Genomic DNA, 25,623 nt, shown 5'->3' on the forward strand with positions numbered 1-25,623 from the left:
TTCAAAGTCCTTAGAAAGACAGGGTAGGATAGATATAGGTCTGTAGCAGTTTGGGTCTAGAGTGTCACCCCCTTTGAAGAGGGGGATGACTGTGGCAGATTTCCAATCTTTGGGAATCTCAGATGATACGAAAGAGAGGTTGAACAGGCTAGTAATAGGGGTTGCAACAATTTCGGCAGATAATTTTAGAAAGAGAGGGTCCATATTGTCTAGCCCAGCTGATTTGTAGGGGTCCAGATTGTCTAGCCCTGCTGATTTGTAGGGGTCCAGATTGTCTAGCCCTGCTGATTTGTAGGGGTCCAGATTGTCTAGCCCGGCTGATTTGTAGGGGTCCAGATTTTGCAGCTCTTTCAGAACACCGGCTATCTGGATTTGGGTAAAGGAGAAGTGGTGGGGGCTTTGGCGGGTTGCTGTGGACGGTGCCGGGCAGTTGACCGGGGTAGGGGTAGCGATGTGGAAAGCGTGGCCAGCCGTAGAGAAATGCTTATTGAAATTCTCAATTATAGCGGATTTATCGGTGGTGACAATGTTTCCTAGCCTCAGAGTAGTGGGCAGCTGCTCTTATTCTCCATGGACTTTACAGTGTCCCAGAACTTTTTGGAGTTAGTACAACAGGATACAAATTTCTGTTTGAAAAAGCTTGCCTTAGCTTTTCTAACTGCCTGTGTATATTTGTTCCTAACTTCCCTGAAAAGTTCCATATCACGGGGGCTATTCGATGCTAATGCAGAACACCACAGGATGTTTTTGTGCTGGTCAAGGGCAGACAGGTCTGGCATGAACCAAGGACTATATCTATTCCTAGTTCTACATTTTTTGAGAGGGGCATGCTTATTTAAGATGGTGAGGAAGGCACTTTTAAAGAATAGCCAGTTATCATCTACTGACGGGATGAGGTCAATGTCATTCCAGGATACCCCGGCCAGGTCGATTATAAAGGCCTGCTCGCAGAAGTGTTTCAGGGAGCGTTTGACAGTGATGAGGGGTGGTCATTTGGTCGCAGACCCATTACGGATGCAGGCAATGAGGCAGTGATCGCTGAGATCTTGATTGAAAACAGCAGAGGTGTATTTGGCGGGCGAATTAGTTAGGATGACATCTATGAGGGTGCCCGTGTTTACTGATTTGGGGTTGTACTTGGTAGGTTCATTGATAATTTGTGTGATATTGAGGGCATCAACATTAGTTTGTAGGATGGCCGGGGTGTTAAGCATGTCCCAGTTTAGGTCACCTAGTAGCACGAGCTCAGAAGATAGATGGGGGGCAATCAGTTCACATATAGTATCGAGGGCACAGCTGGGGGCAGAGGGAGGTCTATAGCAAGCGGCAACAGTGAGAGACTTGTTTCTGGAAAGGTGAATTTTTTGGAGTAGAAGCTCAAATTGTTTGGGTACAGACTTAGCCTGCAGAGTTCTGTATTACTTTCTATCTTTGGAGTAGATTGCAACACCGCCCCCTTTGGCAGTTCTATCTTGGCGGAAAATGTTATAGTTAGCAATGTAGATTTCAGGGTTTTTGGTGGTTTTCCTAAGCCAGGATTCAGACACGGCTAAGACATCTGGGTTGGCAGTGTGTGCTAAAGCAGTGAGTAAAACAAACTTGGGGAGTAGGCTTCTAATGTTAACATGCATGAAACCAAGGCTTTTACATTTACAGAAGTCAACAAATGAGAGCACCTGGGGGATGAGTGGAGCTAGGCATTACAGGACCTGGATTAACCTCCACATCACCAGAGGAACAGAGGAGAAGTAGGATAAGGGTACGGCTAAAGGCTATACGAACTGGCCGTCTAGCACGTTCAGAACAGAGAGTAAAAGGAGCAGGTTTCTGGGCACGATAGCATAGATTCAAGGCATAGTGTACAGACAAAGGTAAGGTAGGATGTGAGTACATTGGAGGTAAACCTAGGCATTGAGTAATGAAGAGAGAGATATAGTCTCTAGAGATGTCTAAACCAGGTGATGTCATCGCATATGTAGAAGGTGGAACAACATGGTTGGTTAAGGCATATTGAGCAGGGCTAGAGGCTCTACAGTGAAATAAGACAGTAATCACTAACCAGGACAGTAATGGACAAGGCATATTGATATTAGAGAGAGACATGCGTAGCCAAGTGAACATATGGGTCCAGTGAGTGGTTGGGCTGGCTGGGGACACGGCGATTCAGACAGTTAGCAGGCTAACAAGCTAACAGTTAGTAGGCCGGAGCTAAACAAGCTAGCAGCTAGTAGACCAGGGCAAGCTAGCAGTTAGCATGGGCTAGCAGTTAATAGACCAGGGCAAGCTAGCAGTTAGCAGACCGGGTTAGCAAGCAAGCAGTTAGCAAGGGCTAGCAGTTAGCAGACCGGGTTAGCAAGCAAGCAGATGGCAGGGGCTAGAGAGTTAGCCTTTGGGGGACGTCGCGATTGAGGTAAGTCTGTTTTTGCCTCTTCGTGCGGTGACGTCGATAGACCAGTCATGGAATTAGTAGGGTTCCAAGTGGCTCTAGGTAACTAGCAGGCCGATATTGTAGCCCAGGAGTATGCTTCGGTGGTAGCACAGGAGCCCTGGCCGGGCTAGCTTCAAGCTAAATTGGTGCTTGCTCTGGGATGGAAACGCTAGCCAGGAGTAGTCATCCGGGATTGCGGTTAGCTAGTTGTGAAGATCCAGATGAAAATGTTCAGTTTGCGGTAGGAATCCGGGGATAAAAATAACAGGTCCGTTATGCTCTGGTTAGAGTCACGTTGTTCGAACTGGGGAGAGCTTTCCGAGCTGAAGGTTAGCTGATGACCGCTGGCAATGGTTTGCTGACTGATATCTGGTAAAATCAAATCAAATCAAATTTTATTTGTCACATACACATGGTTAGCAGATGTTAATGCGAGTGTAGCGAAATGCTTGTGCTTCTAGTTCCAACAATGCAGTAATAACCAACAAGTAATCTAACTAACAATTCCAAAACTACTGTCTTGTACACAGTGTAAGGGGATAAAGAATATGTACATAAGGATATATGAATGAGTGATGGTACAGAGCAGCATAGGCAAGATACAGTAGATGGTATCGAGTACAGTATGTACAAATGAGATGAGTATGTAAACAAAGTGGCATAGTTTAAAGTGGCTAGTGATACATGTATTACATAAGGATGCAGTCGATGATATAGAGTACAGTATATACGTATGCATATGAGATGAATAATGTAGGGTAAGTAACATTATATAAGGTAGCATTGTTTAAAGTGGCTAGTGATATATTTACATAATTTCCCATCAATTCCCATTATTAAAGTTGCTGGAGTTGAGTCAGTGTCAGTGTCAGAGTGTTGGCAGCAGCCACTCAATGTTAGTGGTGGCTGTTTAACAGTCTGATGGCCTTGAGATAGAAGCTGTTTTTCAGTCTCTCGGTCCCAGCTTTGATGCACCTGTACTGACCTCGCTTTCTGGATGATAGCGGGGTGAACAGGCAGTGGCTCGGGTGGTTGATGTCCTTGATGATCTTTATGGCCTTCCTGTAACATCGGGTGGTGTAGGTGTCCTGGAGGGCAGGTAGTTTGCCCCCGGTGATGCGTTGTGCAGACCTCACTACCCTCTGGAGAGCCTTACGGTTGTGGGCGGAGCAGTTGCCGTACCAGGCGGTGATACAGCCCGCCAGGATGCTCTCGATTGTGCATCTGTAGAAGTTTGTGAGTGCTTTTGGTGACAAACCGAATTTCTTCAGCCTCCTGAGGTTGAAGAGGCGCTGCTGCGCCTTCTTCACGATGCTGTCTGTGTGAGTGGACCAATTCAGTTTGTCTGTGATGTGTACGCCGAGGAACTTAAAACGTACTACCCTCTCCACTACTGTTCCATCGATGTGGATAGGGGGGTGTTCCCTCTGCTGTTTCCTGAAGTCCACAATCATCTCCTTAGTTTTGTTGACGTTGAGTGTGAGGTTATTTTCCTGACGCCACACTCCGAGGGCCCTCACCTCCTCCCTGTAGGCCGTCTCGTCGTTGTTGGTAATCAAGCCTACCACTGTTGTGTCATCCGCAAACTTGATGATTGAGTTGGAGGCGTGCGTGGCCACGCAGTCGTGGGTGAACAGGGAGTACAGGAGAGGGCTCAGAACGCACCCTTGTGGAGCCCCAGTGTTGAGGATCAGTGGGGTGGAGATGTTGTTGCCTACCCTCACCACCTGGGGGCGGCCCGTCAGGAAGTCCAGTACCCAGTTGCACAGGGCGGGGTCGAGACCCAGGGTCTCGAGCTTGATGACGAGCTTGGAGGGTACTATGGTGTTGAATGCCGAGCTGTAGTCGATGAACATTCTCACATAGGTATGCCTCTTGTCCAGATGGGTTAGGGCAGTGTGCAGTGTGGTTGAGATTGCATCGTCTGTGGACCTATTTGGGCGGTAAGCAAATTGGAGTGGGTCTAGGGTGTCGGGTAGGGTGGAGGTGATATGGTCCTTGACTAGTCTCTCAAAGCACTTCATGATGACGGAAGTGAGTGCTACGGGGCGGTAGTCGTTTAGCTCAGTTACCTTAGCTTTCTTGGGAACAGGAACAATGGTGGCCCTCTTGAAGCATGTGGGAACAGCAGACTGGAATAGGGATTGATTGAATATGTCCGTAAACACACCGGCCAGCTGGTCTGCGCATGCTCTGAGGGCGCGGCTGGGGATGCCGTCTCGGCCTGCAGCCTTGCGAGGGTTAACACGTTTAAATGTCTTACTCACCTCGGCTGCAGTGAAGGAGAGTCCGCATGTTTTCGTTGCAGGCCGTGTCAGTGGCACTGTATTGTCCTCAAAGCGGGCAAAAAAGTTATTTAGTCTGCCTGGGAGCAGGACATCCTGGTCCGTGACTGGCCTGGATTTCTTCCTGTAGTCCGTGATTGACTGTAGACCCTGCCACATGCCTCTTGTGTCTGAGCCGTTGAATTGAGATTTTACTTTGTCTCTGTACTGACGCTTAGCTTGTTTGATAGCCTTGCGGAGGGAATAGCTGCACTGTTTGTATTCGGTCATGTTACCAGTCACCTTGCCCTGATTAAAAGCAGTGGTTCGCGCTTTCAGTTTCACGCGAATGCTGCCATCAATCCACGGTTTCTGGTTAGGGAATGTTTTAATCGTTGCTATGGGAACGACATCTTCAACGCACGTTCTAATGAACTCGCACACCGAATCAGCGTATTCGTCAATATTGTTATCTGACGCAATACGAAACATGTCCCAGTCCACGTGATGGAAGCAGTCTTGGAGTGTGGAGTCAGCTTGGTCAGACCAGCGTTGGACAGACCTCAGCGTGGGAGCCTCTTGTTTTAGTTTCTGTCTGTAGGCAGGTTCAACAAAATGGAGTCGTGGTCAGCTTTTCCGAAAGGAGGGCGGGGCAGGGCCTTATATGCGTCGCGGAAGTTAGAGTAACAATGATCCAAGGTTTTTCCACCCCTGGTTGCGCAATCGTAGTTAGCTGGCTAGCTTCAGTTGAGGGAGTCCAGATCCGAAGTAAATATAAATACTTTAGGAAATAAAAGCAGATCCACGCCACATTGGGTGAGGCGGGTTGCAGGAGAGTATTTAGATGAGGTTTAGCAAAATATTTGGATATGCTACGAAAAATATGTCAAACGATATATACAAGGGACACGACAGGACAAAGACGTCTTGACTGCTACGCCATCTTGGAAATTTATTGAACAGCGGGGACTGTGAAGCAACACAAACATTGGCACAGACACATGCACACACACACGATAACATACGCACTATACATACACATGGATTTAGTACTGTAGATATGTGGTAGTGGTGGAGTAGGGGCCTGAGGGCACACAGTGTGTTGTGAAATCTGTGAATGTATTGTAATGTTTTTAAAATGGTGTAAATGCCTTAATTTTGCTGGACCCCAGGAAGAGTAGCTGCTTCTTTGGCAGCAGTTTATGGGGATCCATAATAAATACAAATACAATTACAAAATACTCATAAGAGACCCCATGCAGTTCCTTAGTTGTATGTATTTCCAGAAATCTCCTTTCCATTCAGGTCCTGATAGGGCATATGTCACGAACGTCGTCAGGGAAATGACAGGACCAAGGTCCAGCGTGTTGAGGGTACATTTTCTTTTAATGTTATAAATGTCACCAACAAAAACGACCGTGACGCTTACTAGGGCTATACAGGCCACTAACACAGATAACTACCCACAACTAAGATGGCAAAACAGGCTGCCTAAGTATGATTCCCAATCAGAGACAACGATAGACAGCTGCCTCTGATTGGAACCACTCTCGGCCAAACACACAGAAATACAAAACATAGAATGCCCACCCCACAATCGACCCTGACCTAACCAAATAGAGAAATAAAATGGCTCTCTAAGGTCAGGGTATGACAGCATAAGCGTTCCTTTCTCATATATAGATCCCCTACTGCATGCAGGCCTTGTCTAAGCCATACCTCCCAGATACATTTTCCTATGTAACCGATGGGTTGTGCCATACGGAAGAATAAAATCCAAACATCTAATGCATCTTAACCCATACCTCTTGGGAATGTTGTAGGATTGGGTTAGCCTCTTCAGTTGACTCTCTCTGAATACTTTTTTTGTGATAATGCCTCAGTAGGTTTAAACAGGGCTGTGATAGACCTCTCAATCTGAGTAAATCCCAAATGGGAATCATAATTGTCCCAGTGTCTGGCCAATTTGGCTACTTCAAATGATATGTTGTATAGTTCTACTTTGGGTAATGCTAGTCCTCCTTTATCCATTGGAGCATACAACAAGTTCACAATTTTTCTGTTTTTTTCCCCATCTTAAATAGTAAGGGAGAAATGGCCACAGGGAGCATCATGGACACATAATTAAACTGTGGGGCCACAACCATTTTAACAGTATTTATTTTACCCCATAAAGTAAGATTAAGCAACCTCCATTTATCAAAGTATTCTTTATTTTTTGTAGTAGTGGCATCATATTAATTTGCACGACATTCTGTAGTTTGTTGCTCAATTTTATACCCAGTTATTTCATCCCTGATGGTACCCATTTGATCTGTAATGAAGTAATTACAACAGAATGACAGAATTTGGATACAGGCATAGCCTCTGCCAATTAATCTTATAACCAGATATCTGTGAGAACATGTCAATTGTGTTCAAAACCAAAGAGATTGTTGTGGCCGGTTCCCTTAATAAGTAACAATATATTGTCAGCATATTATGCTGACAAGTTATGCTCTCTGGCACCTCCCATCACTCCTTTGATTCCTGAATCAGCTCTGATTGCTGCTGCCAAGGGCTCCAAAAATACAGTAAAAAGTAGAGGTGAGAGAGGACTACCCAGCTGGGTTCCCCTCAACAGATTTTTAAAAAGGAAGAGATCATACCATTTGTGAGAACCGCTGCTCTTGGATTGGAGTATAATACCTTAACCCACTTGATAAATGCACCTTACAATCAACTCCAATTACACTGAAAGGGCGAAAACTCCCTGGGTCAGTGGGGTCTCTATCCTTATTGAGAATTAATGAGATGAGTGCCTTATTAAGTGTAGCTGCTCCAGTTCCAGATCTCCTGCGTACACAGTTCCAGGTGTTGATAAAGGAGTTAATATGTCACAATTCCTGTTACAGGACTCAACTGGAGAGCTGTCTAATCCTGGTGACTTTCTAGACTTCATTTAGGTGATGGCTGTTTTTATCTCAGATTCTAGTATAGGAGCATCCAACTGGGAAGCCTTCTAATCCAGTGTAAAGGGGTGAGTGACTGGTTGCCGGGAAGTCAGGCGCAGGAGAGCAGAGATGGGTGATAACAGGAGAACTTTAATATCCACCCTGGCCCAAAGGCACAGGAGAGCAGAGATGGGTGATAACAGGAGAACTTTAATATCCACCCTGGCCCAAAGGCACAGGAGAGCAGAGATGGGTGATAACAGGAGAACTTTAATATCCACCCTGGCCCAAAGGCACAGGAGAGCAGAGATGGGTGATAACAGGAGAACTTTAATATCCACCCTGGCCCAAAGGCACAGGAGAGCAAAGATGGGTGATAACAGCTTTAATATACACCCTGGCCCAAAGGCACAGGCGAGGCAGCACAAAGCACAACCACGGTAACATGAACCGGATTAAATAAAACAAACAAACCTATGTTATAAACAAACCTAGCGCAAGTCAGCCTGTAGCGTAACACCCTACACAAAGAACAATTCCACACACAGACATGGGGGAAACAGAGGGTAATATACACTTAGTCTGATGAGGGAATGTGAACCAGGTGTGCGGGAAAACAAGACAATACAAATGGAAAATGAAAGGTGGAGTGGCAATGGCTATAAGACCGGTGACGTCGACCTCCGGTCTCTCTCCTTTCCCGAACAAGGAGAGGGACCGACTTCGGCGGAGGTCGTGACATCCAGGTGACTTTCCATACTTCATTTAGGTGATGGCTGTTGTCTCAGATTTTAGTAACAGAGTATCAAACTGGGAAGCCTAATAATCCTGGTGAGGGCTGTTCTTTATCTCAGATTTTAGTATAGTAGCATCCACCTGGGTAGCTGTCTAATCCTGGTGAGGGCTGTTCTTATCTCAGATTTTAGTATAGTAGCATCCACCTGGGTAGCTGTCTAATCCTGGTGAGGGCTGTTCTTATCTCAGATTTTAGTATAGTAGCATCTGTAACGGATGTGAAACGGCTAGCTTAGTTAGCAGTGTAAGCTAAATAGCGTTTCAATCGGTGACGTCACTTGCTCTGAGACCTTGAAGTAGTGGTTCCCCCTTGCTCTGCAAGGGCCGCGGCTTTTGTGGAGCGATGGGTAACGATGCTTCGAGGGTGACTGTTGATGTGTGCAGAAGGTCCCTGGTTCACGCCCGGGTATGGGCGAGGGGACGGTCTAAAATTATACTGTTACATTGATGCTGTTGACCCGGATTACTGGTTGCTGCGGCTTTTGTGGAGCGATGGGTAACGACGCTTCGTAGGCGTCAGTTGTTGATGTGTGCAGAAGGTCCCTGGTTCGCGCCCGGGTATGGGCGAGGGGACGGTTTAAACTTATACTGTTACATTGATGCTGTTGACCCGGATCACTGGTTGCTACGGAAAAAGGAGGAAGGTCAAAAGGGGGGTGAGTGTAACGGATGTGAAACGGCTAGCTTAGTTAGCAGTGTGCGCTAAATAGCGTTTCAATTGGTGACGTCACTTGCTCTGAGACCTTGAAGTAGTGGTTCCCCCTTGCTCTGCAAGGGCCGCGGCTGTTGTGGAGCGATGGGTAATGATGCTTTGAGGGTGACTGTTGATGTGTGCAGAAGGTCCCTGGTTCGCGCCCAGGTATGGGCGAGGGGACTGTTTAAAGTAATACTGTTACACATCCACCTCCTGCCCTCCGAAGCTATATCTCATAAAGAATGGCATTACATTTTGTTGGGTCTCAGTAACATTCAGACTTATAAAGAGCTGAATGAAAGTCACAAAACACATTGTTAATATATTTTGTACCAGTCATTACCTCCCACTTCCATTTTTGAAAGTAGGTATTACGAAACTGGTGTCTTTTTGTTTCAATTGTCTAGCCAATAATTTACTAACTTTGTCAGTTTGTCCTCAGCCGAAAAATTGCATATTCAGCCTTTTTGTTATAGATCTCTTGTAATTGAAACTTCAGATCACAGACTTGTTTTCCAGCTCTTTAATTTTAATTTGAGTTTTTCAACTCTCTCTATCTTTCCTTTTCTTTCTACTGGTCTGTGCTATTATTTTGCCCCTAACATAAGCTTTAGTCCTCCCATACTGTACTCAATTTGTCAGTGGAACAAATGTTTGTTTAAAAAAAAAACTTACCATCGTCATTGAGGTGAAACGTGAAATGTTTTGTCTTGAAATAAGAATGTATTCATCCTCCATCTAATGCTTTCCTTAGCCATATCAACCTCAACTACTATACATAATCACACTGTTGTGTGGTCAGTCAAATCAATAACCCCTATTTTACTATCTATCACCTCTTTTGTCATACTCTTGTAAATTAGGAAGTAATCTATCCTGGAATGAGATGTATGGCTGTGTGAATAAAACATATGTTCCTTCTCTCTAGGATTGACAAGCCTCCATATATCTACCTGACCCAGATCCCTCATTAATAGGTGTGTCGCTGCTCTGTCCCTTGGTACAGTTTTAGAATGACTAGTTTTATCAAGTATACCATCTTTAACCTGGTTAACTTAGGTCTAGACTTCCCGCCAGCGGGACACCTTTCGACAACCTACGGTGAAATTGGAGGGCGTGCAATTCAAGTAAATAATCATAAAAATTATGGATATTAAACATTTAGGTACATACAAGGGTCTTATATCAGTTAACGGCATTGTCTGATTTACAATAGGCTTTACAGCAAAAGCATGCCATGAGATTGTTTGAGGACAGCGTCCCACATCAACATACAGTGGGGAGAACAAGTATTTGATACACTGCCGATTTTGCAGGTTTTCCTACTTACAAAGCATGTAGAGGTCTGTAATTTTTATCATAGGTACACTTCAACTGTGAGAGACGGGATCTAAAACAAAAATCCAGAAAATCACATTGTATGATTTTTAAGTAATTAATTTGCATTGCATGATAGCTTGCAGCCCTTCCAGGTCACCTCTCTCTTCTCCCGATACATTCCCTTCACAGTGACCAGTACTATCTCTTCTCCCAATACATTCCCTTCACAGCGACCAGTACTCTCTCTTCTCCCGATACATTCCCTTCACAGCGACCAGTACTCTCTCTTCTCCCGATACATTCCCTTCACAGCGACCAGTACTCTCTCTTCTCCCGATACATTCCCTTCACAGCGCCAGTACTCTCTCTTCTCCCAATACATTCCCTTCACAGCGCCAGTACTCTCTCTTCTCCCGATACATTCCCTTCACAGCGACCAGTACTCTCTCTCTCTCCAGATACCTGAGATGATGTCGATCTAGGCGGCTGATTCTCATGTGGTATTGGTGCTAGGGAACAGTGGACTCGTTGAACCTGATTCATCCAGATCCACCCCCAGAGCCTCCGAGATAATTAGTCTCCCGCAATCCCTCGGCTTGCAATCCTCCAAACCTTAACCCCTAAAAGTCTTAAATTGAGGTGCCTGTCTCGGTTGGCTGCTCTGCCTCATCTAGCCTCTGTGATATGACAGATACATCTTCTTGCATATCCATCTGAGATTGTTTGACCTGAGAAACATCCGATTCAAGAGATTCAAGAATGGTGCTGACTCTACCCATTTCCTCCATGCCCTTCTGTAGGGATGATTGCAAGGCCGACAACGAGCTGGGTTCTATGTTCTGCCCTTTCAAAGTCATGCTTGTTGAAGTGCTAGCAACAGAGCTAGCCTTGTTAAGCGCTGCTCCAGCGATTGCTCCAGCGATTGTGCTACGTTGAAGTAAATAAAAGTACATTTCCCCTCAAACAATTATACTAAATGTACTATTCTATTGAGTAAATTGGGAGGGTTTTATCAGAAGGCTCCATTCGAAGAACCACCTTGCTTTGCAGCATCGCGTGGCTCCCCAGTTATATACATTACTAACCACTGTTTCCCTAATAAATAAGGAGACTTGTCACTGGTAGTGTAATAAACCTGATGTTGAAGCCTGTGAGCTTTTTTTTTATGTCTATGAGCCTTTGTTTGCCATTGAAATGCATTGGGAGTATATGATATTCAAGCAATACGAGTTGGGGCAGTCTGGACATTTGGAAACTGGTTTCGTGTTCATAGCTTAAATCATTTAAACTAGAGCAGGGTAAAGAAATCAAATTATAATGAGTATGTACAAAATCTAGAGTTATGCTTTGCATTCAGCAAGCACATTAAATAATACCATTATGAGTATGTAAGAAATCGAAAGTTGTGCTTTGCCTTCAGCAAGCAAATCGGATAACAAGCATGCCCATAGTCCAGGGTCCGTGGTTGGCAAACTACAGCGAAATATAAATACATGCAAAACGCTCCGTGTATTTCCTCTTCTGTCCATTTCTGCATTTTGTAAGTTTCTAGCCCCATTTAGTGTTATATTTTTTTCTTTTTTTACGGCAGAATGTACTGAGTTCCATTTATTTACCTTCCCCAGGAAATAACTATGACCTCATCCCATGACATCACCCAATTGAAAATAACTGTCTCGCCCTGATCTGTTTCACCTGTCCTTGTGCTTGTTTCCACCCCCCTCCAGGTGTCGGCCATCTTCCCCATTATCCCCTGGGTACTTATACAGTACCTGTGTTTTCTGTCTGTCTGTGACAGTTTGTTTTGGTCGTTCAAACCTACCAGTGGTTTCCCTTGCACCTGTCTTTGCTATAGTCCCTGTTTCCTGGTTTTTGACCATTCCTGCCTGACCTGACCCAGCCTGCTGTTCCGGTGACTTACACCCTCTCTGGATTACCGACCTCTGCCTGACCTGACCCTGACCCTGACCCTGAGCCCGCCTGCTGTTCCGGTGCCGTACACCCTCTCTGGATTATTGACCTCTGCCTGACCCTGACCTGAGCCTGACCCTGACCCTGAGCCCGCCTGCTGTTCCAGTGCCTTACACCCTATCTGGATTATTGACTCCTGCCTGCCTTGACCTGTCGTTTGCCTTGACCTGTCGTTTGCCTGCCCCTGTTTAAAGAATAAACGTATGTTTCTTCAACACTGTCTGCACCTGGGTCATTGGGGGCGACAGGTAGCCTTGTGGTTAGAGTGTTGGCCTAGTAACCAGAATGTTGCAAGATCGAATCCCCGAGCTGACAAGGTAAAAATATGTCATTCTGCCTCTGAACAAGGCAGTTAACCCCACTGTCCCTAGGCAATCATTTAAAATAGGAATTTGTTCTTAACTGACTTTCCTGGTTAAAAATACCTCAAATCATGATAAAAATATTAAATCATTTCCTGGTTTGGGCCATAAGTTTACAAATGGGGAAATTAAATGAATCATATTGAGTAACCATGCCTATTGAAAGCAGTCTGATCTATGCATTTCACTACATGGTATTCATTTATTTTCTAAGTGCCTTCCACCATTATGTAATCAGATATAGTTGAGAACATCATATCGCTACTTTCTACAATAATGACTGCAAGGCAGACTTTGCCACATTATTAGTATTTATACAGCTGTGATAAGGTGCACTCAAAGTCAATGATTCCAGATAACAGCTCATTTAAAACACTGTCCAGGGAGGGAACAGATCATGATTGCTACAGTCCTGTTTTCAGCCTGTATACTAGCCTGCTTTTGTGTTCATGGTAAGTACAGGTTGTTTTCCAGAGAGACCGTTATATTTATCAATACTTTAAGTTCCTGAAATGACAGAGCATCACATTATTCAAAGCCTCAATAGAATGTTACATGCATTCCATACAAAATTGCACATCAGTATGTACATATGTATGTTTACTTCCTAATAATTTCTCTCCAAGGCAACGAAAGGTGGCAGGAGTCCAACCAGCCTCAGAATGAAGTGAAGGAGAATCTAAAGGTACTGTAGATTCACACATCCTCCACAAACATCGCCGTAGCTACATCAGCTAGTTCATCAGACATGTTTATTATTGTCTTGGTGTCCAGGAGTTCCCTGCGACCACAATACACCCTGTCTTTCACTGCCCAGACATGAGCCCCTCTCCCACGGTTCCCACCTCAGGTGAGTCTCTCCTCTCCTCCTGTCCTTTCCTCTCCTTCTCAACCTCGGGTGAGTCAAATCACAAAACGCTGTCCTTAATTCAACTGAGAGAAAAACACACCGGCCAAAGTTGTTTCCGAACACTGCAGCCAAACAGTCTTTGTGTTGTTAATGCTGATGTCCTTTGATTCCAGTGGAGTTGGTGAAAGCTGCAGATATCAAAGTCATAGCAGCTCTGGGGGACTCTCTAACGGTGGGTGGAATTCACTGTCCACCATTAGTAGCTATTCATCTCAGTAAATATGTCACTTTCCTCCTTAACAAATGTAGTGAATATTGTCTATGATCAATGTGGTGAATATTGTCTCTGGCCAATGTAGTGAATGAATTGTGTGTCTCTGTTGCAGACAGCTATTGCTGCCAATGGCTCCACCATTCTGTCAGTCCCTGTTGAATATCGGCATGTTTCATGGAGGTGATTTTTACTTCAACAACAATTAAAGTTGAACTCAAATCAAATGTTATGTGTCACATGACCTTACAGTTAAATGTTTACTTACAAGCCCTTAACCAACAATGTTTTAATTAAGAAGTTAAGATAAAATAAAAATAAAAGTGTTAAGTAAAATAGATAAGTAAAAAAATTAAAAAAATTAAAGTAATATAATGAAACTGCAGCAATAAAATAACAAGCAAGTCTATATACAGGGTATTACGGTACAGAGTCAATGTGGAGGCTAAATACAGGGTATTACGGTACAGAGTCAATGTGGAGGCTATATACAGGGGGTACCGGTACAGAGTCAATGTGGAGACTATATACAGGGTATTACGGTACAGAGTCAATGTGGAGGCTAAATACAGGGTATTACGGTACAGAGTCAATGTGGAGACTATATACAGGGGGTACCGGTACAGAGTCAATGTGGAGACTATATACAGGGGGTACCGGTACAGAGTCAATGTGGAGGCTATATAAAGGGGGTACCAGTACAGAGTCAATGTGCGGGGGGGGGCGGTTAGTTGAGGTAATTGCGGTAATATGTACATGTAGGTAGAGTTAAAGTGACTATGCATAGATAATAAACAGAGAGTAGCAGCAGCGTAAAAGAGGGGTCTGGGTAGCCCTTTGATTAGCTGTTCAGTAGTCTTATGGCTTGGGGGTAGAAGCAGTTAAGAAGCCTTTTGAACCTCGACTTGGCGCTCCAGTACCACTTGCCGTGGAGTAGCAGAGAGAACAGTCTATGACTAGGGCGGCTGGAGTCTTTGACAGTTTTTAGGGCCTTCCACTGACAGCACCTGGTATAGAGGTCCTGGATGGCAGGAAGCTTGGCCCCAGAGGATGTATTTTTTTATTTCACATTTATTTAAACTGGTAGGCCAGTTGAGAGCAAGTTCTCATTTACATCTGTGACCTGGTAAAAATAAAGCAAAGCAGTGTGACACAAACAACAACACAGAGTTACACATGGAATAAACAAACATACACTTTTTATATTGTGTTATTGACTGTATGCAATAAATTGGCCATAGTGACAAAATAATTACAATTTAGCAATATAAACACACGAGTCATAGATGTGCAGAAGATGAATGTGCAACTAGAGATACTGGGGTGCAAAGGAGAATAAAAAAATAACAGTATGGGGATGAGGTAGTTGGATGGGCTATTTACAGATGGGCTATGTACAGGTACAGTGATCTGTGAGCTGCTCTGACAGCTGGTGCTTAAAGCTAGTGAGGGAGATATGAGTCTCCAGCTTCAGGGATTTTTTTTTGTTCCAGTCATTGGCAGCAGAGAACTGTAAGGAAAGGCGGCAAAAAAGAGGAATGGCTTTGGGGGTGACCAGTGAAATATACCTGCTGGAGCGCATGCTATGGGTGGGTGCTGCTATGATGACCAGTTAGCTGAGATAAGGCGGGGCTTTACCTAGCATATATACGACCTGGAGCCAGTGGGAATATGTAGCGAAGGCCAGCCAACGAGAGCATACAGATTGCAGTGGTGAACCATGCGAGGCAGTAATTTGAGACCAAGTCTGCCGATAAGAATGCGGTGATTGACAGAATCGAAAGCCTTGGCCAGGTTGATGAAAACGGCTGCACAGTACTACTGTCTTTTATCTGTGGCAGTTATGATATTGTTGAGGACCTTGGCTGAGATCAGCTCGGAAACCAGATTGCATAGTGGAGAAGGTACGGTGGGATTCGAAATGGTCGGTGATCTGTTTGTTAACTTGGCTTTTGAAATCTTTAGAAAGGCAGGGTAGGATAGGTCACTAACAGTTTGGGTCGAGAGTGTCTCCCCCTTTGAGGAGGGGGATGACAACGGCAGCTTTCCAATCTTAACGGATCTCAGATGATACGAAAGAGAGGTTGGACAGGCTAGTAATAGAGATTTCAACAATTTTGGCAGATCATTTTAGAAAGAGAGGGTCTAGGCCAGCTGATTTGTTGGGATCCAGATTTTGCAGCTCTTTCAGAACATCAGCAGTCTGGATTTGGGTGAAGGAGAAGGGTTGGAAAGTTGCTGCGGGGGGTTAGTGGGCGAGGTAGTGGTAGCCAAGTGGAAAGCTTGGCCAGCCGTAGAAAAAATGCTTATCGTAGATTTATTGGTGGTGACAGTGTTTCCTAGCCTCAGTGCAGTGGGCAGCTGGGAGGAGGTGCTCTTATTCTCCATGGACTTTACAGTGTCCCAAGACTTTTTTGGAATTAGTGCTACAGGATGCAAATTTCTGTTTGTAAAAGCTAGCCTTAGCTTTCCTGACTGACTGAGCATATTGGTTCCTGACTTCCCTGAAAAGTTGCATTTCACGGGGGCTATTCGATGCTAATGCAGTATGCCACAAGATGTTTTTGTCCTGGTCAAGGGCAGTCAAGTCTGGAGTGAACAAAGGGCTATATCTGTTCTTAGATCTACATTTTGTGGCATGCTTACTTAAGATGGCGAGGAAAGCACTTTTAAAGAACAACCAAGTATCCTCTACTGATGGGATGAGGTCAGTATCCTTCCAGGATACCCAGACCATGTCGATTAGAAAGGCCTGCTCACTGAAGTGTTTTAGGGAGTGTTTGACAGTGATGAGGGGTGGCCGTTTGACCGCAGGCCCATTACGGACGCCGGCAGTGATTGCTGAGATCCTGGTGAGGCCCATTACGGACGCCGGCAATGAGGCAGTGATTGCTGAGATCCTGAAGACAGCAGAGGTGTATTTAGAGGGCAAGTTGGTCAGGATGATACCTATGAGGGTGCCCATGTTTATGGATTTGGGGTTGTCCCTGGTAGAATCCTTGATAATTTGTGTTATCAATTCACATATGGTGTCCAGGGCACAGATGGGGGTTGAGGGGGGGGGTCTATAGCAAGCGGCAACATTGAGAGTCTTATTTCTGGAAAGTTGGATTTTCAACAGCAGACATCAGGGTTGGGCATCAGGGTTGGCGGAGTGTACTGAAGCAGTGAATAAAACAAACTTAGGGTGGAGGCTTCTGATGTTAACATGCATGAAGCCAAGGCTTTTATGGTTGCAGAAGTCAACAAATGAGAGCGCCTGGGGAATAGGTCTTATGCTGGGGGCTACAGGGGCTAGGTTAACCTCTACATCACCAGAGGAACAGAGGAGGAGTAGGATAAGGGTTAGACTAAAGGCTATATGAACTGGTCGTCTAGTGCATTGGGAACAGATGATGAAAGGAGCAGATTTCTGGGCATGGTAGAATAGATTCAGGGCATAATGTACAGACAAGGGTAGGGTGCGAGTACAGTGGGGATAAACGTAGGCATTGAGTGACAATGAGAATTTGGAGACATCTCTGGAGACACAAGCTAAGCCAGGTGAGGTCTCATGTGTGGGGTGTGTGACAAAAGAGCTATCTAAGGCATGTTGAGCTGGACTAGGGGCTCTACAGTGAAATAAAACAACTACCCTAAACAGCAGAAGACCAGGCATATTGACATTAGAGAGATTTATGTGTAGCTCGTGTGATCATAGGGTCCAATGAGCAGCAATAGGTGAGTCCAGTAGTCACTACTATGCTAGGCGAGTGGAAGTCGCAGCATTCGGAAAGCTAGCGGGCCGGGGCTAGCAGATGGGTCTTAGGTGACATCGCAATGGAAAAGCCTGTTGAAACCACACCGGAAGATTATGTCGGCAGACCAGTCATGATGGATCGGCGAGGCTCCATGTCGACAATTAAGGGTCAAAGCCAATTGGGAAAAGAGGTATTGTAGCCCATGAATTAGAGGGTATACCTCTTCGGCTAGCCGGGAGATGGGCCTAGCTCGAGGCTAGCTCAAGGCTAACTCGAGGCTAGCTCAAGGTGCTTGCTTCAGGACAGAGGCGTTAGCCAGCGGTAGCCACACGGTTGCAGCTAGCTAGTTGCGATGATCCGGTGTAATGGTCCAGAGGTTGCGGCAGGAATCCGGTGATGTGGTGGAGAAAAGCTGTCCGTTATGCTTTGGGTTGCGCTGTGCAAACTGGCAGGTATTGACCGAGCTAAAGCTGGCTGGTCTCCAAGGTGAATACCTCTAGCCGTGGCTAACAGTGACAAATAGCTAGTAGCTAGTTAGCTGGCTAGCTGCTGATGGAGGTTCCAGCTATAACGTATAAAAAAGAGCAGATCCGTACCACATTGGGTAAGGCAGGTCGCAGGAAAGTATATTTAGATCGTAGGTGGAAAGTGAGATGAAAATATATACGAAAAAAACGATGAAACCGACTATTTACATGGGACAAGAAGGGACAAGACAAACACACGTCCGACTGCTACGCCATCTTGGATCTTGACCCTTGACCCTCTTTGTGTTAGGATTAGGGGTTCTGGTTAAGGGTAGGTATCGGTGTCAGTTCATTGTCCCTTTTCTTTGTGTTATACAGTATTGGAGGTTATGGAACTTATCAAGATGTCATCACACTTGCAAGTAAGTTACAATATAAGTGTTACTGTTTTCATTACCAGAGATAAAATTGAATTGAAAATGAACATAACATACATGTTTAGAATTGCTCTTTGCATATTTTTGGTTTTCAGTTTTAAAGGGGGGGGGGGGCAGGGGGGCCAGTGCCCCTGTGACAACAATTTTGGACCCCCTTGTGGCCCCCCTAGATGTGGAGTATGAAATAATTTTTACATAACTAATTGTTGCTATCGTTCTTTTTTTACATCCGTTATTAGACAGTGGCAACGATGATGATTATGAACATGGCCTTTTGCCTGCTAATGCCTGCAAGGCAGTGAAGAAAACGATATGACAACAATTACATCTAATGTAACTGGCCCCTCTAACAGTACAACTGGCCAAGCTTGTCCCCCCCCCCCCCCCCCCCCCAGTTGAAATGGTCTAGAACCGCCACTGACATGAGTAAGGTTCTATTTCTCTGTGGTTCCAGACATTTTCAAGCTGTTTAACCCCGAGCTGCTGGGTCCGGCTCCACGGTGGACGCTCCATGGCTTCCCTACTAGCATCAATGAGACAGGATTCAACTTTGCTGTGACAGGACACAACTCTCTGTGAGGGACTGACTGAATGGCTTGTGAAATAACAAGCAGTGTGTACTTTGGGTTCAAATGTTTGTTTATTAACTTTCATAACTATGATAACACTTTATTACTGACGCAAAACCAATGAACCTCAAAGCTTTTTCCAGATAAGTGTGTGTGTGTGTGTGTGTGCGTGTGTGTGTGTGTGTGTGTGTGTGTGTGTGTGTGTGTGTGTAACAAGAGAGAGCTAGATGGTTTGGTCTGAATATATGTTAAATCATTAATATTTTATTGATGTTTTTTCCCCTCAGGAATGTCTCTGACCAGACCAGACATATGATCGACACGTTTAGGTCCTACCCAGTAAGCCTCATCACTGTTCACAGACACCTTCCTATTGGCTAATTGTATTTATTATTGACTCTTCCTGGTGTCCAGCAAAATTAAGGCAGTTTATACAATTTTAAAAACATTACAATACATTCACAGATGTCACAACACACTGTGTGCCCTCAGGCCCCTACTCCACCACTACACCACATCTAGTGTGTGTGTGTGTGTTGCTTCACAGTCCCCGCTGTTCTATAAGGGGTTTTATCTGTTTTTTAAATGTAATTTTACTGCTTGCGTGAGATACCTGATGTGGAATAGAGTTCCATGTAGTCATGGCTCTATGTAGTACTGTGCGCCTCCCATAGTCTGTTCTGGACTTGGGGACTGTGAAGAGACCTCTGGTGGCATGTCTTGTGGGGTATGTATGGGTGTCTGAGCTGTGTGCCTGTAGTTTAGACAGACAGCTCGGTGCATTCAACATGTCAATACCTCTCATAAAAAAAGTAGTGATGAAGTCAATCTCTCCTCCTCTTTCAGCCAGGAGAGATTGACATGCATATTATTAATATTAGCTCTCTGTGTACATCCAAGGGCCAGCCGTGCTGCCCTGTTCTGAGCCAATTGCAAGTCATTTTTTGTGGCACCTGACCACATGACAGAACAGTAGTCAGGATGCGACAAAACTAGGGCCTGTAGAACCTGCCTTGTTTATAGTGTTGTTAAGAAGGCAGAGCATCACTTTATTATAGACAGACTTCTCCCCATTTTAGCTACTACTGCATCAATATGTTTTGACCATGTTTACAATCCAGGGTTACTCCAAGCAGTTTAGTCATCTCAACTTGCTCAATTTCTACATGATTTATTACAAGATTTAGTTGAGGTTGAGGGTTTAGTGAGTGTTTTGTTCCAAATACAATGCTTTAAGTTTTAGAAAAATGTAGGACTAACTTATTTCTTGCCACCCACTCTGAAACTAACTGCAGCTCTTTGTTGAGTGTTGCAGTCATTTCAATTTATGTAGTAGCTGACGTGTATATCAAATCAAATCAAATGTATTTATATTTAACTCTCTAGAAAGGCCAAAACCTAGGAAGAAACCTAGAGAGGAACCAGGCTATGCGGGGTGGCCAGTCCTCTTCTGGCTGTGCCGGGTGGAGATTATAACAGAACATGGCCAAGATGTTCAAATGTTCATAAATAACCAGCATGGTCAAATAATAATAATCACAGTAGTTGTCGAGGGTGCAGCAAGTCAGCACCTCAGGAGTAAATGTCAGTTGGCTTTTCATAGCCAATCATTCCGAGTATCTCTACCACTCCTGCTGTCTCTAGAAAGTTGAAAACAGCATGTCTGGGACAGGTAGCACGTCCGGTGAACAGGTCAGGATTCCATAGCCGCAGACAGGAGAAGTACTCCAGATATAACAAACTGACCCTAGCACCCCCGTCACATAAACTACTGCAGCATAAATACTGGAGGCTGAGACAGGAGGGGTCAGGAGACACTGTGGCCCCATCCGATGATGCCCCCGGACAGGGCCAAACAGGAAGGATATAACCCCACCCACTTTGCCAAAGCACAGCCCCCACACCACTATCTTCAACCACTAACTTACCATCCTGAGACAAGGCCGAGTATAGCCCACAAAGATCTCCACCACGTCACAACACAAGGGGGGGGGCGCCAACCCAGACAGGAAGATCACATCAGTGACTCAACCCAATCAAGTGACGCACCCCTCCTAGGGACGGCATGAAAGAGCACCAGTAAGCCAGTGACTCAGCCCCTGTAATAGGGTTAGAGGCAGAGAATCCCAGTGGAAAGAGGGGAACCGGCCAGGCAGAGACAGCAAGGGCGGTTCATTGCTCCAGAGCCTTTCCGTTCACCTTCACACTCCTGGGCCAGACTACACTCAATCATATGACCCACTGAAGAGATGAGTCTTCAGTAAAGACTTAAAGGTTGAGACCGAGTCTGCATCTCTCACATGGGTAGGCAGACCATTCCATAAAAATTGAGCTCTTTAGGAGAAAGTCTTTAGCACTAACTGAAGTTTATTTAGTGCTTTATCCGGGTAGCCGGGAAGTAGAGCATTGCAGTAGTCTAACCTAGAAGTAACAAAAGCATGGATTAATTTTTCTGCATCATTTTTGGACAGAAACTTTCAGATTTTTGCAATGTTGCGTAGATGGAAAAAGCTCTCCTTGAAACAGTCTTGATATGTTTGTCAAAAGAGAGATCAGGGACCAGAGTAACGCCGAGATCCTTCACAGTTTTATTTGAGACAACTGTATAACCATTAAGATTAATTGTCAGATTCAACAGAAGATCTCTTTGTTTCTTGGGACCTAGAACAAGCATCTCTCTTTTAAAAGTAGAAAGTCTGCAGCCATCCACTTCCTTATGTCTGAAACACAGACTTCTAGCGAGGGCAATTTTGGGGCTTCACCATGTTTCATTGAAATGTAAAGCTGTGTGTCATCCGCATAGCAGTGAAAGTTAACATTATGTTTTCGAATGACATCCCCAAGAGGTAAAATATACAGTGAAAACAATAGTGGTCCTAAAACGGAACCTTGAGGAACACCGAAATTTACAGTTGATTTGTCAGAGGACAAACCATTCACAGAGACAAACTGATATCTTTCCGACAGATAAGATCTAACCCAGGCCAGAACTTGTCCGTGTAGACCAATTTGGGTTTCCAATCTCTCCAAAAGAATGTGGTGATCGATGGTATCAAAAGCAGCACTAAGGTCTAGGAGCACGAGGACAGATGCAGAGCCTCGGTCTGATGCCATTAAAAGGTCATTTACCACCTTCACAAGTGCAGTCTCAGTGCTATGATGGAGTCTCAAACCAGACTGAATCATTTCGTATACAAGTGGAGGCTATATACAGGGAGTACCGGTACAGATGTGTGCGGGGGGGGCGGTTAGTTGAGGTAATTGCGGTAATATGTACATGTAGGTAGAGTTAAAGTGACTATGCATAGATAATAAACAGAGAGTAGCAGCAGCGTAAAAGAGGGGTCTGGGTAGCCCTTTGATTAGCTGTTCAGTAGTCTTATGGCTTGGGGGTAGAAGCAGTTAAGAAGCCTTTTGAACCTCGACTTGGCGCTCCAGTACCACTTGCCGTGGAGTAGCAGAGAGAACAGTCTATGACTAGGGCGGCTGGAGTCTTTGACAGTTTTTAGGGCCTTCCTCTGATAGCACCTGGTATAGAGGTCCTGGATGGCAGGAAGCTTTGCCCCAGAGGATGTATTTTTAGTTAACCCACTTCAGTTAACCCACTGTTCCTAGGCCGTTATTGAAAAGAAGAATTTGTTCTTAACTGACTTGCCTGGTTAAATAAAGGTAAAATACAATAAAAATCTGAGAAGTTGGTGAACCATGCGAGGCAGTAATTTGAGACCAAGGCTACTGAGTCTGCCGATAAGAATGCAGTGATTGACAGAGTCGAAAGCCTTGGCCAGGTCGATGAAAACGGCTGCACAGTGCTACTGTCTTTTATCCGTGGCAGTTATGATATTGTTGAGGACCTTGAGCGTGGCTGAGATCAGCTCGGAAACCAGATTGCATAGTGGAGAAGGTACGGTGGGATTCGAAATGGTCGGTGATCTGTTTGTTAACTTGGCTTTCGAAATCTTTAGAAAGGCAGGGTAGGATAGATGTAACAGTTTGGGTCGAGAGTGTCTCCCCCTTTGAAGAGGGGGATGACTGCGGCAGCTTTCCAATCTTAAGGGATCTCAGATGATACGAAAGAGAGGTTGGACAGGCTAGTAATAGGGGTTTCAACAATTTTGGCAGATAATTTTAGAAAGAGAGGGTCTAGGCCAGCTGATTTGTTGGTATCCAGATTTTGCAGCTCTTTCAGAACATCAGCAGTCTGGATTTGGGTGAAGGAGAAGGGTTGGAAATTTGCTGCAGGGGGTTAGTGGGCGGGGTAGTGGTAGCCAGGTGGAAAGCATGCCCAGCCGTAGAAAAAATGCTTATTGAAATGATCGATTATCGTAGATTTATTGGTGGTGACAGTGTTTCCTAGCCTCAGTGCAGTGGGCAGCTGGGAGGAGGTGCTCTTATTCTCCATGGACTTTACAGTGTCCCAAGACATTTTTGGAATTAATGCTACAGGATGCACATTTCTTTTTGAAAAAGCTAGCCTTAGCTTTCCTGACTGACTGTGTAAATTGGCTCCTGACTTCCCTGAAAGTTTCATTTCGCTGGGGCTATTCGATGCTAATGCTGTACGCTACAGCATTAGCATCGATTTTTGTGCTGGTTAAGGGCAGTCAAGTCTGGGGTGAACAAAGGGGTACATCTGTTGTTAGTTCTCCATTTTTTGCTTGCATGCTTTTGCTTGCATGCTTACTTAAGATTATGAGGAAAGCACTTTTAAAGAGCAACCTCTACTGAAGGGATGAGGTCAATATCCTTCCAGCATACCCAGGCCAAGTTGATTAGAAAGGCCTGCTCACTGAAGTGTTTTAGGGAGTGTTTGACAGTGATGAGGGGTGGTTGTTTGACCAGGGACCCATTTTGGACACAGGCAATGAGGCAGTGATTGCTGAGATCCTAGTTGAAGACAGCAGAGGTGTATGTAGAGGGCAAGTTGGTCAGGAGGATATCTTTGAGGGTTCCCATGTTTACGAATTTAGGGTTGTTCCTGGTAGGTTCCTTGATCATTTGTGTGAGATTGAGGGCATCTAGCTTAGATTTTAGGATGGCTGGGGGGTTAAGCTTATCCCAGTTTAGGTCACCTAACAGTACAAACTCTGAAGATAGATGGGGGGCAATCAATTCACATATGGTGTTCAGGGCACAGCTGGGGGCTGAGGGGGTTTTATAACAAGCAACAACGGTGAGAGACTAATTTCTGGAAAGGTGGATTTTTTTGTTGGTTTAGGCACAGACCTGGATAGTATGACAGAACTTTGCAGGCTATCTCTGCAGTAGATTGCAACTCCTCCCCATTTGGCAGTTCTATCTTGACGGAAAATGTTGTAGTTGGTGATGGAAATTTCGGAATTTTTGGTGGCCTTCCTAAGCCGGGATTCAGACACGGCTAGGACATCAGGGTTGGCGGAGTGTGCTAAAGCAGTGAATAAAACAAACTTGGGAAGAAGAAGTCAACAAATAAGAGCACCTGGGGAATAGGTGTGGTGCTGGGGGCTGCAGGGCCTGGGTTAACCTCTACATCACCAGAGGAACAGAGGAGGAGTAGGATAAGGGTACGGCTTAAGGCTATATGAACTGGTCGTCTAGTGCGTTGGGAACAGAGAATGAAAGGAGCAGATTTCTTGCCGTGGTAGAATAGATTCAGAGCATAATGTGCAGACAAGGGTATGGTAGGATGTGAGTACAGTGGAGGTAAATCTAGGCATTGAGTGACAATGAGAGCGGTTGCGCCACTGGAGGCACAAGTTAAGCCAGGTGAGGTCTCTGCATGTGTGGAGGGAGGGTGTGACAAAATAGCTATCTAAGTCATTTAGGGTGGGGCTGGGGGCTCTACAGTGAGAGAAAAAAAAATAACCTAAACAGCGGAAGACAAGGCATATTGACATTAAGGAGAGGCATGAGTTGCCAAGTGATCATAGGGTCCAATGAGCAGCGATAGGTGAGTCAGGGGGATGTTCGTTAGTTGCTACTAAGCAACCTGGAGACACGGCGGTTCAGAAAGCTAGCGGGCCGTGCCAGCAGATGGATCTTCGGCGACGTCACAACGGAAAAGCCTGTTGAAAACACCTCAGAAGATTACGTCGGCAGACCAGTCGTGATCGACTGTCAGGGCCTTGTGTCGGCAATAAAGGGTCCAGGCCAATTGGCAAAAGCGGTATTGGTGCCCAAGAATTAGCTGGTGGACTTCTTTGGCTAGCCGGGAGATGGGCCTAGCTCGAGGCTAGCTCAAGGCTAACTGGTGCTTATTTCGGGACGAAGACGTTAGCCAGGAGTAGCCAATCGGATTGCAGCTAGCTGCGATGATCCGGTGTAAAGGTCCAAAGCTTGCGGTACGAATCCGGAGATGTGGTAGAGAAAAAGCAGTCTGATATGCTTTGGGTTGATATCGCGCTGTGCAGACTGGCAGGTATTGACCGAGCTGAGGCTGGCTGATGTCCGAGTTAACGGTGAGGACCGCTAGCAGTGGCTAACTGACTGAATAGTAGCTAGCTCGCTGGCTAGCTTCTGATGGAGGTTCTGGTTCTAAGGTAT

The 25,623-nt window shown here is 45.2% G+C and overlaps 1 protein-coding gene across 3 annotated transcripts in view; it reads left to right on the top strand.

Annotated features, from left to right (window-relative positions):
• The first annotated feature begins 13,097 nt into the window (after positions 1–13,097).
• Positions 13,098–25,623, top strand: part of LOC110498318 (phospholipase B1, membrane-associated-like) — a 32,535-nt gene continuing 20,009 nt past the window's right edge. For all 3 annotated transcript variants that reach the window (XM_036955442.1, XM_036955440.1, XM_036955441.1), the window contains exons 1-8: positions 13,098–13,219; positions 13,394–13,452; positions 13,542–13,617; positions 13,791–13,849; positions 14,004–14,071; positions 18,474–18,517; positions 18,987–19,107; positions 19,389–19,440. In XM_036955442.1, coding sequence (XP_036811337.1) covers positions 13,165–13,219; positions 13,394–13,452; positions 13,542–13,617; positions 13,791–13,849; positions 14,004–14,071; positions 18,474–18,517; positions 18,987–19,107; positions 19,389–19,440 — 534 coding nt within the window. In that variant the 5' untranslated portion in view covers positions 13,098–13,164. The remainder of the gene's footprint in view (positions 13,220–13,393; positions 13,453–13,541; positions 13,618–13,790; positions 13,850–14,003; positions 14,072–18,473; positions 18,518–18,986; positions 19,108–19,388; positions 19,441–25,623) is intronic.

This window comes from Oncorhynchus mykiss, chromosome 19 (genome assembly GCF_013265735.2).
Source record: "Oncorhynchus mykiss isolate Arlee chromosome 19, USDA_OmykA_1.1, whole genome shotgun sequence".
Lineage (NCBI taxonomy): Eukaryota > Metazoa > Chordata > Actinopteri > Salmoniformes > Salmonidae > Oncorhynchus > Oncorhynchus mykiss.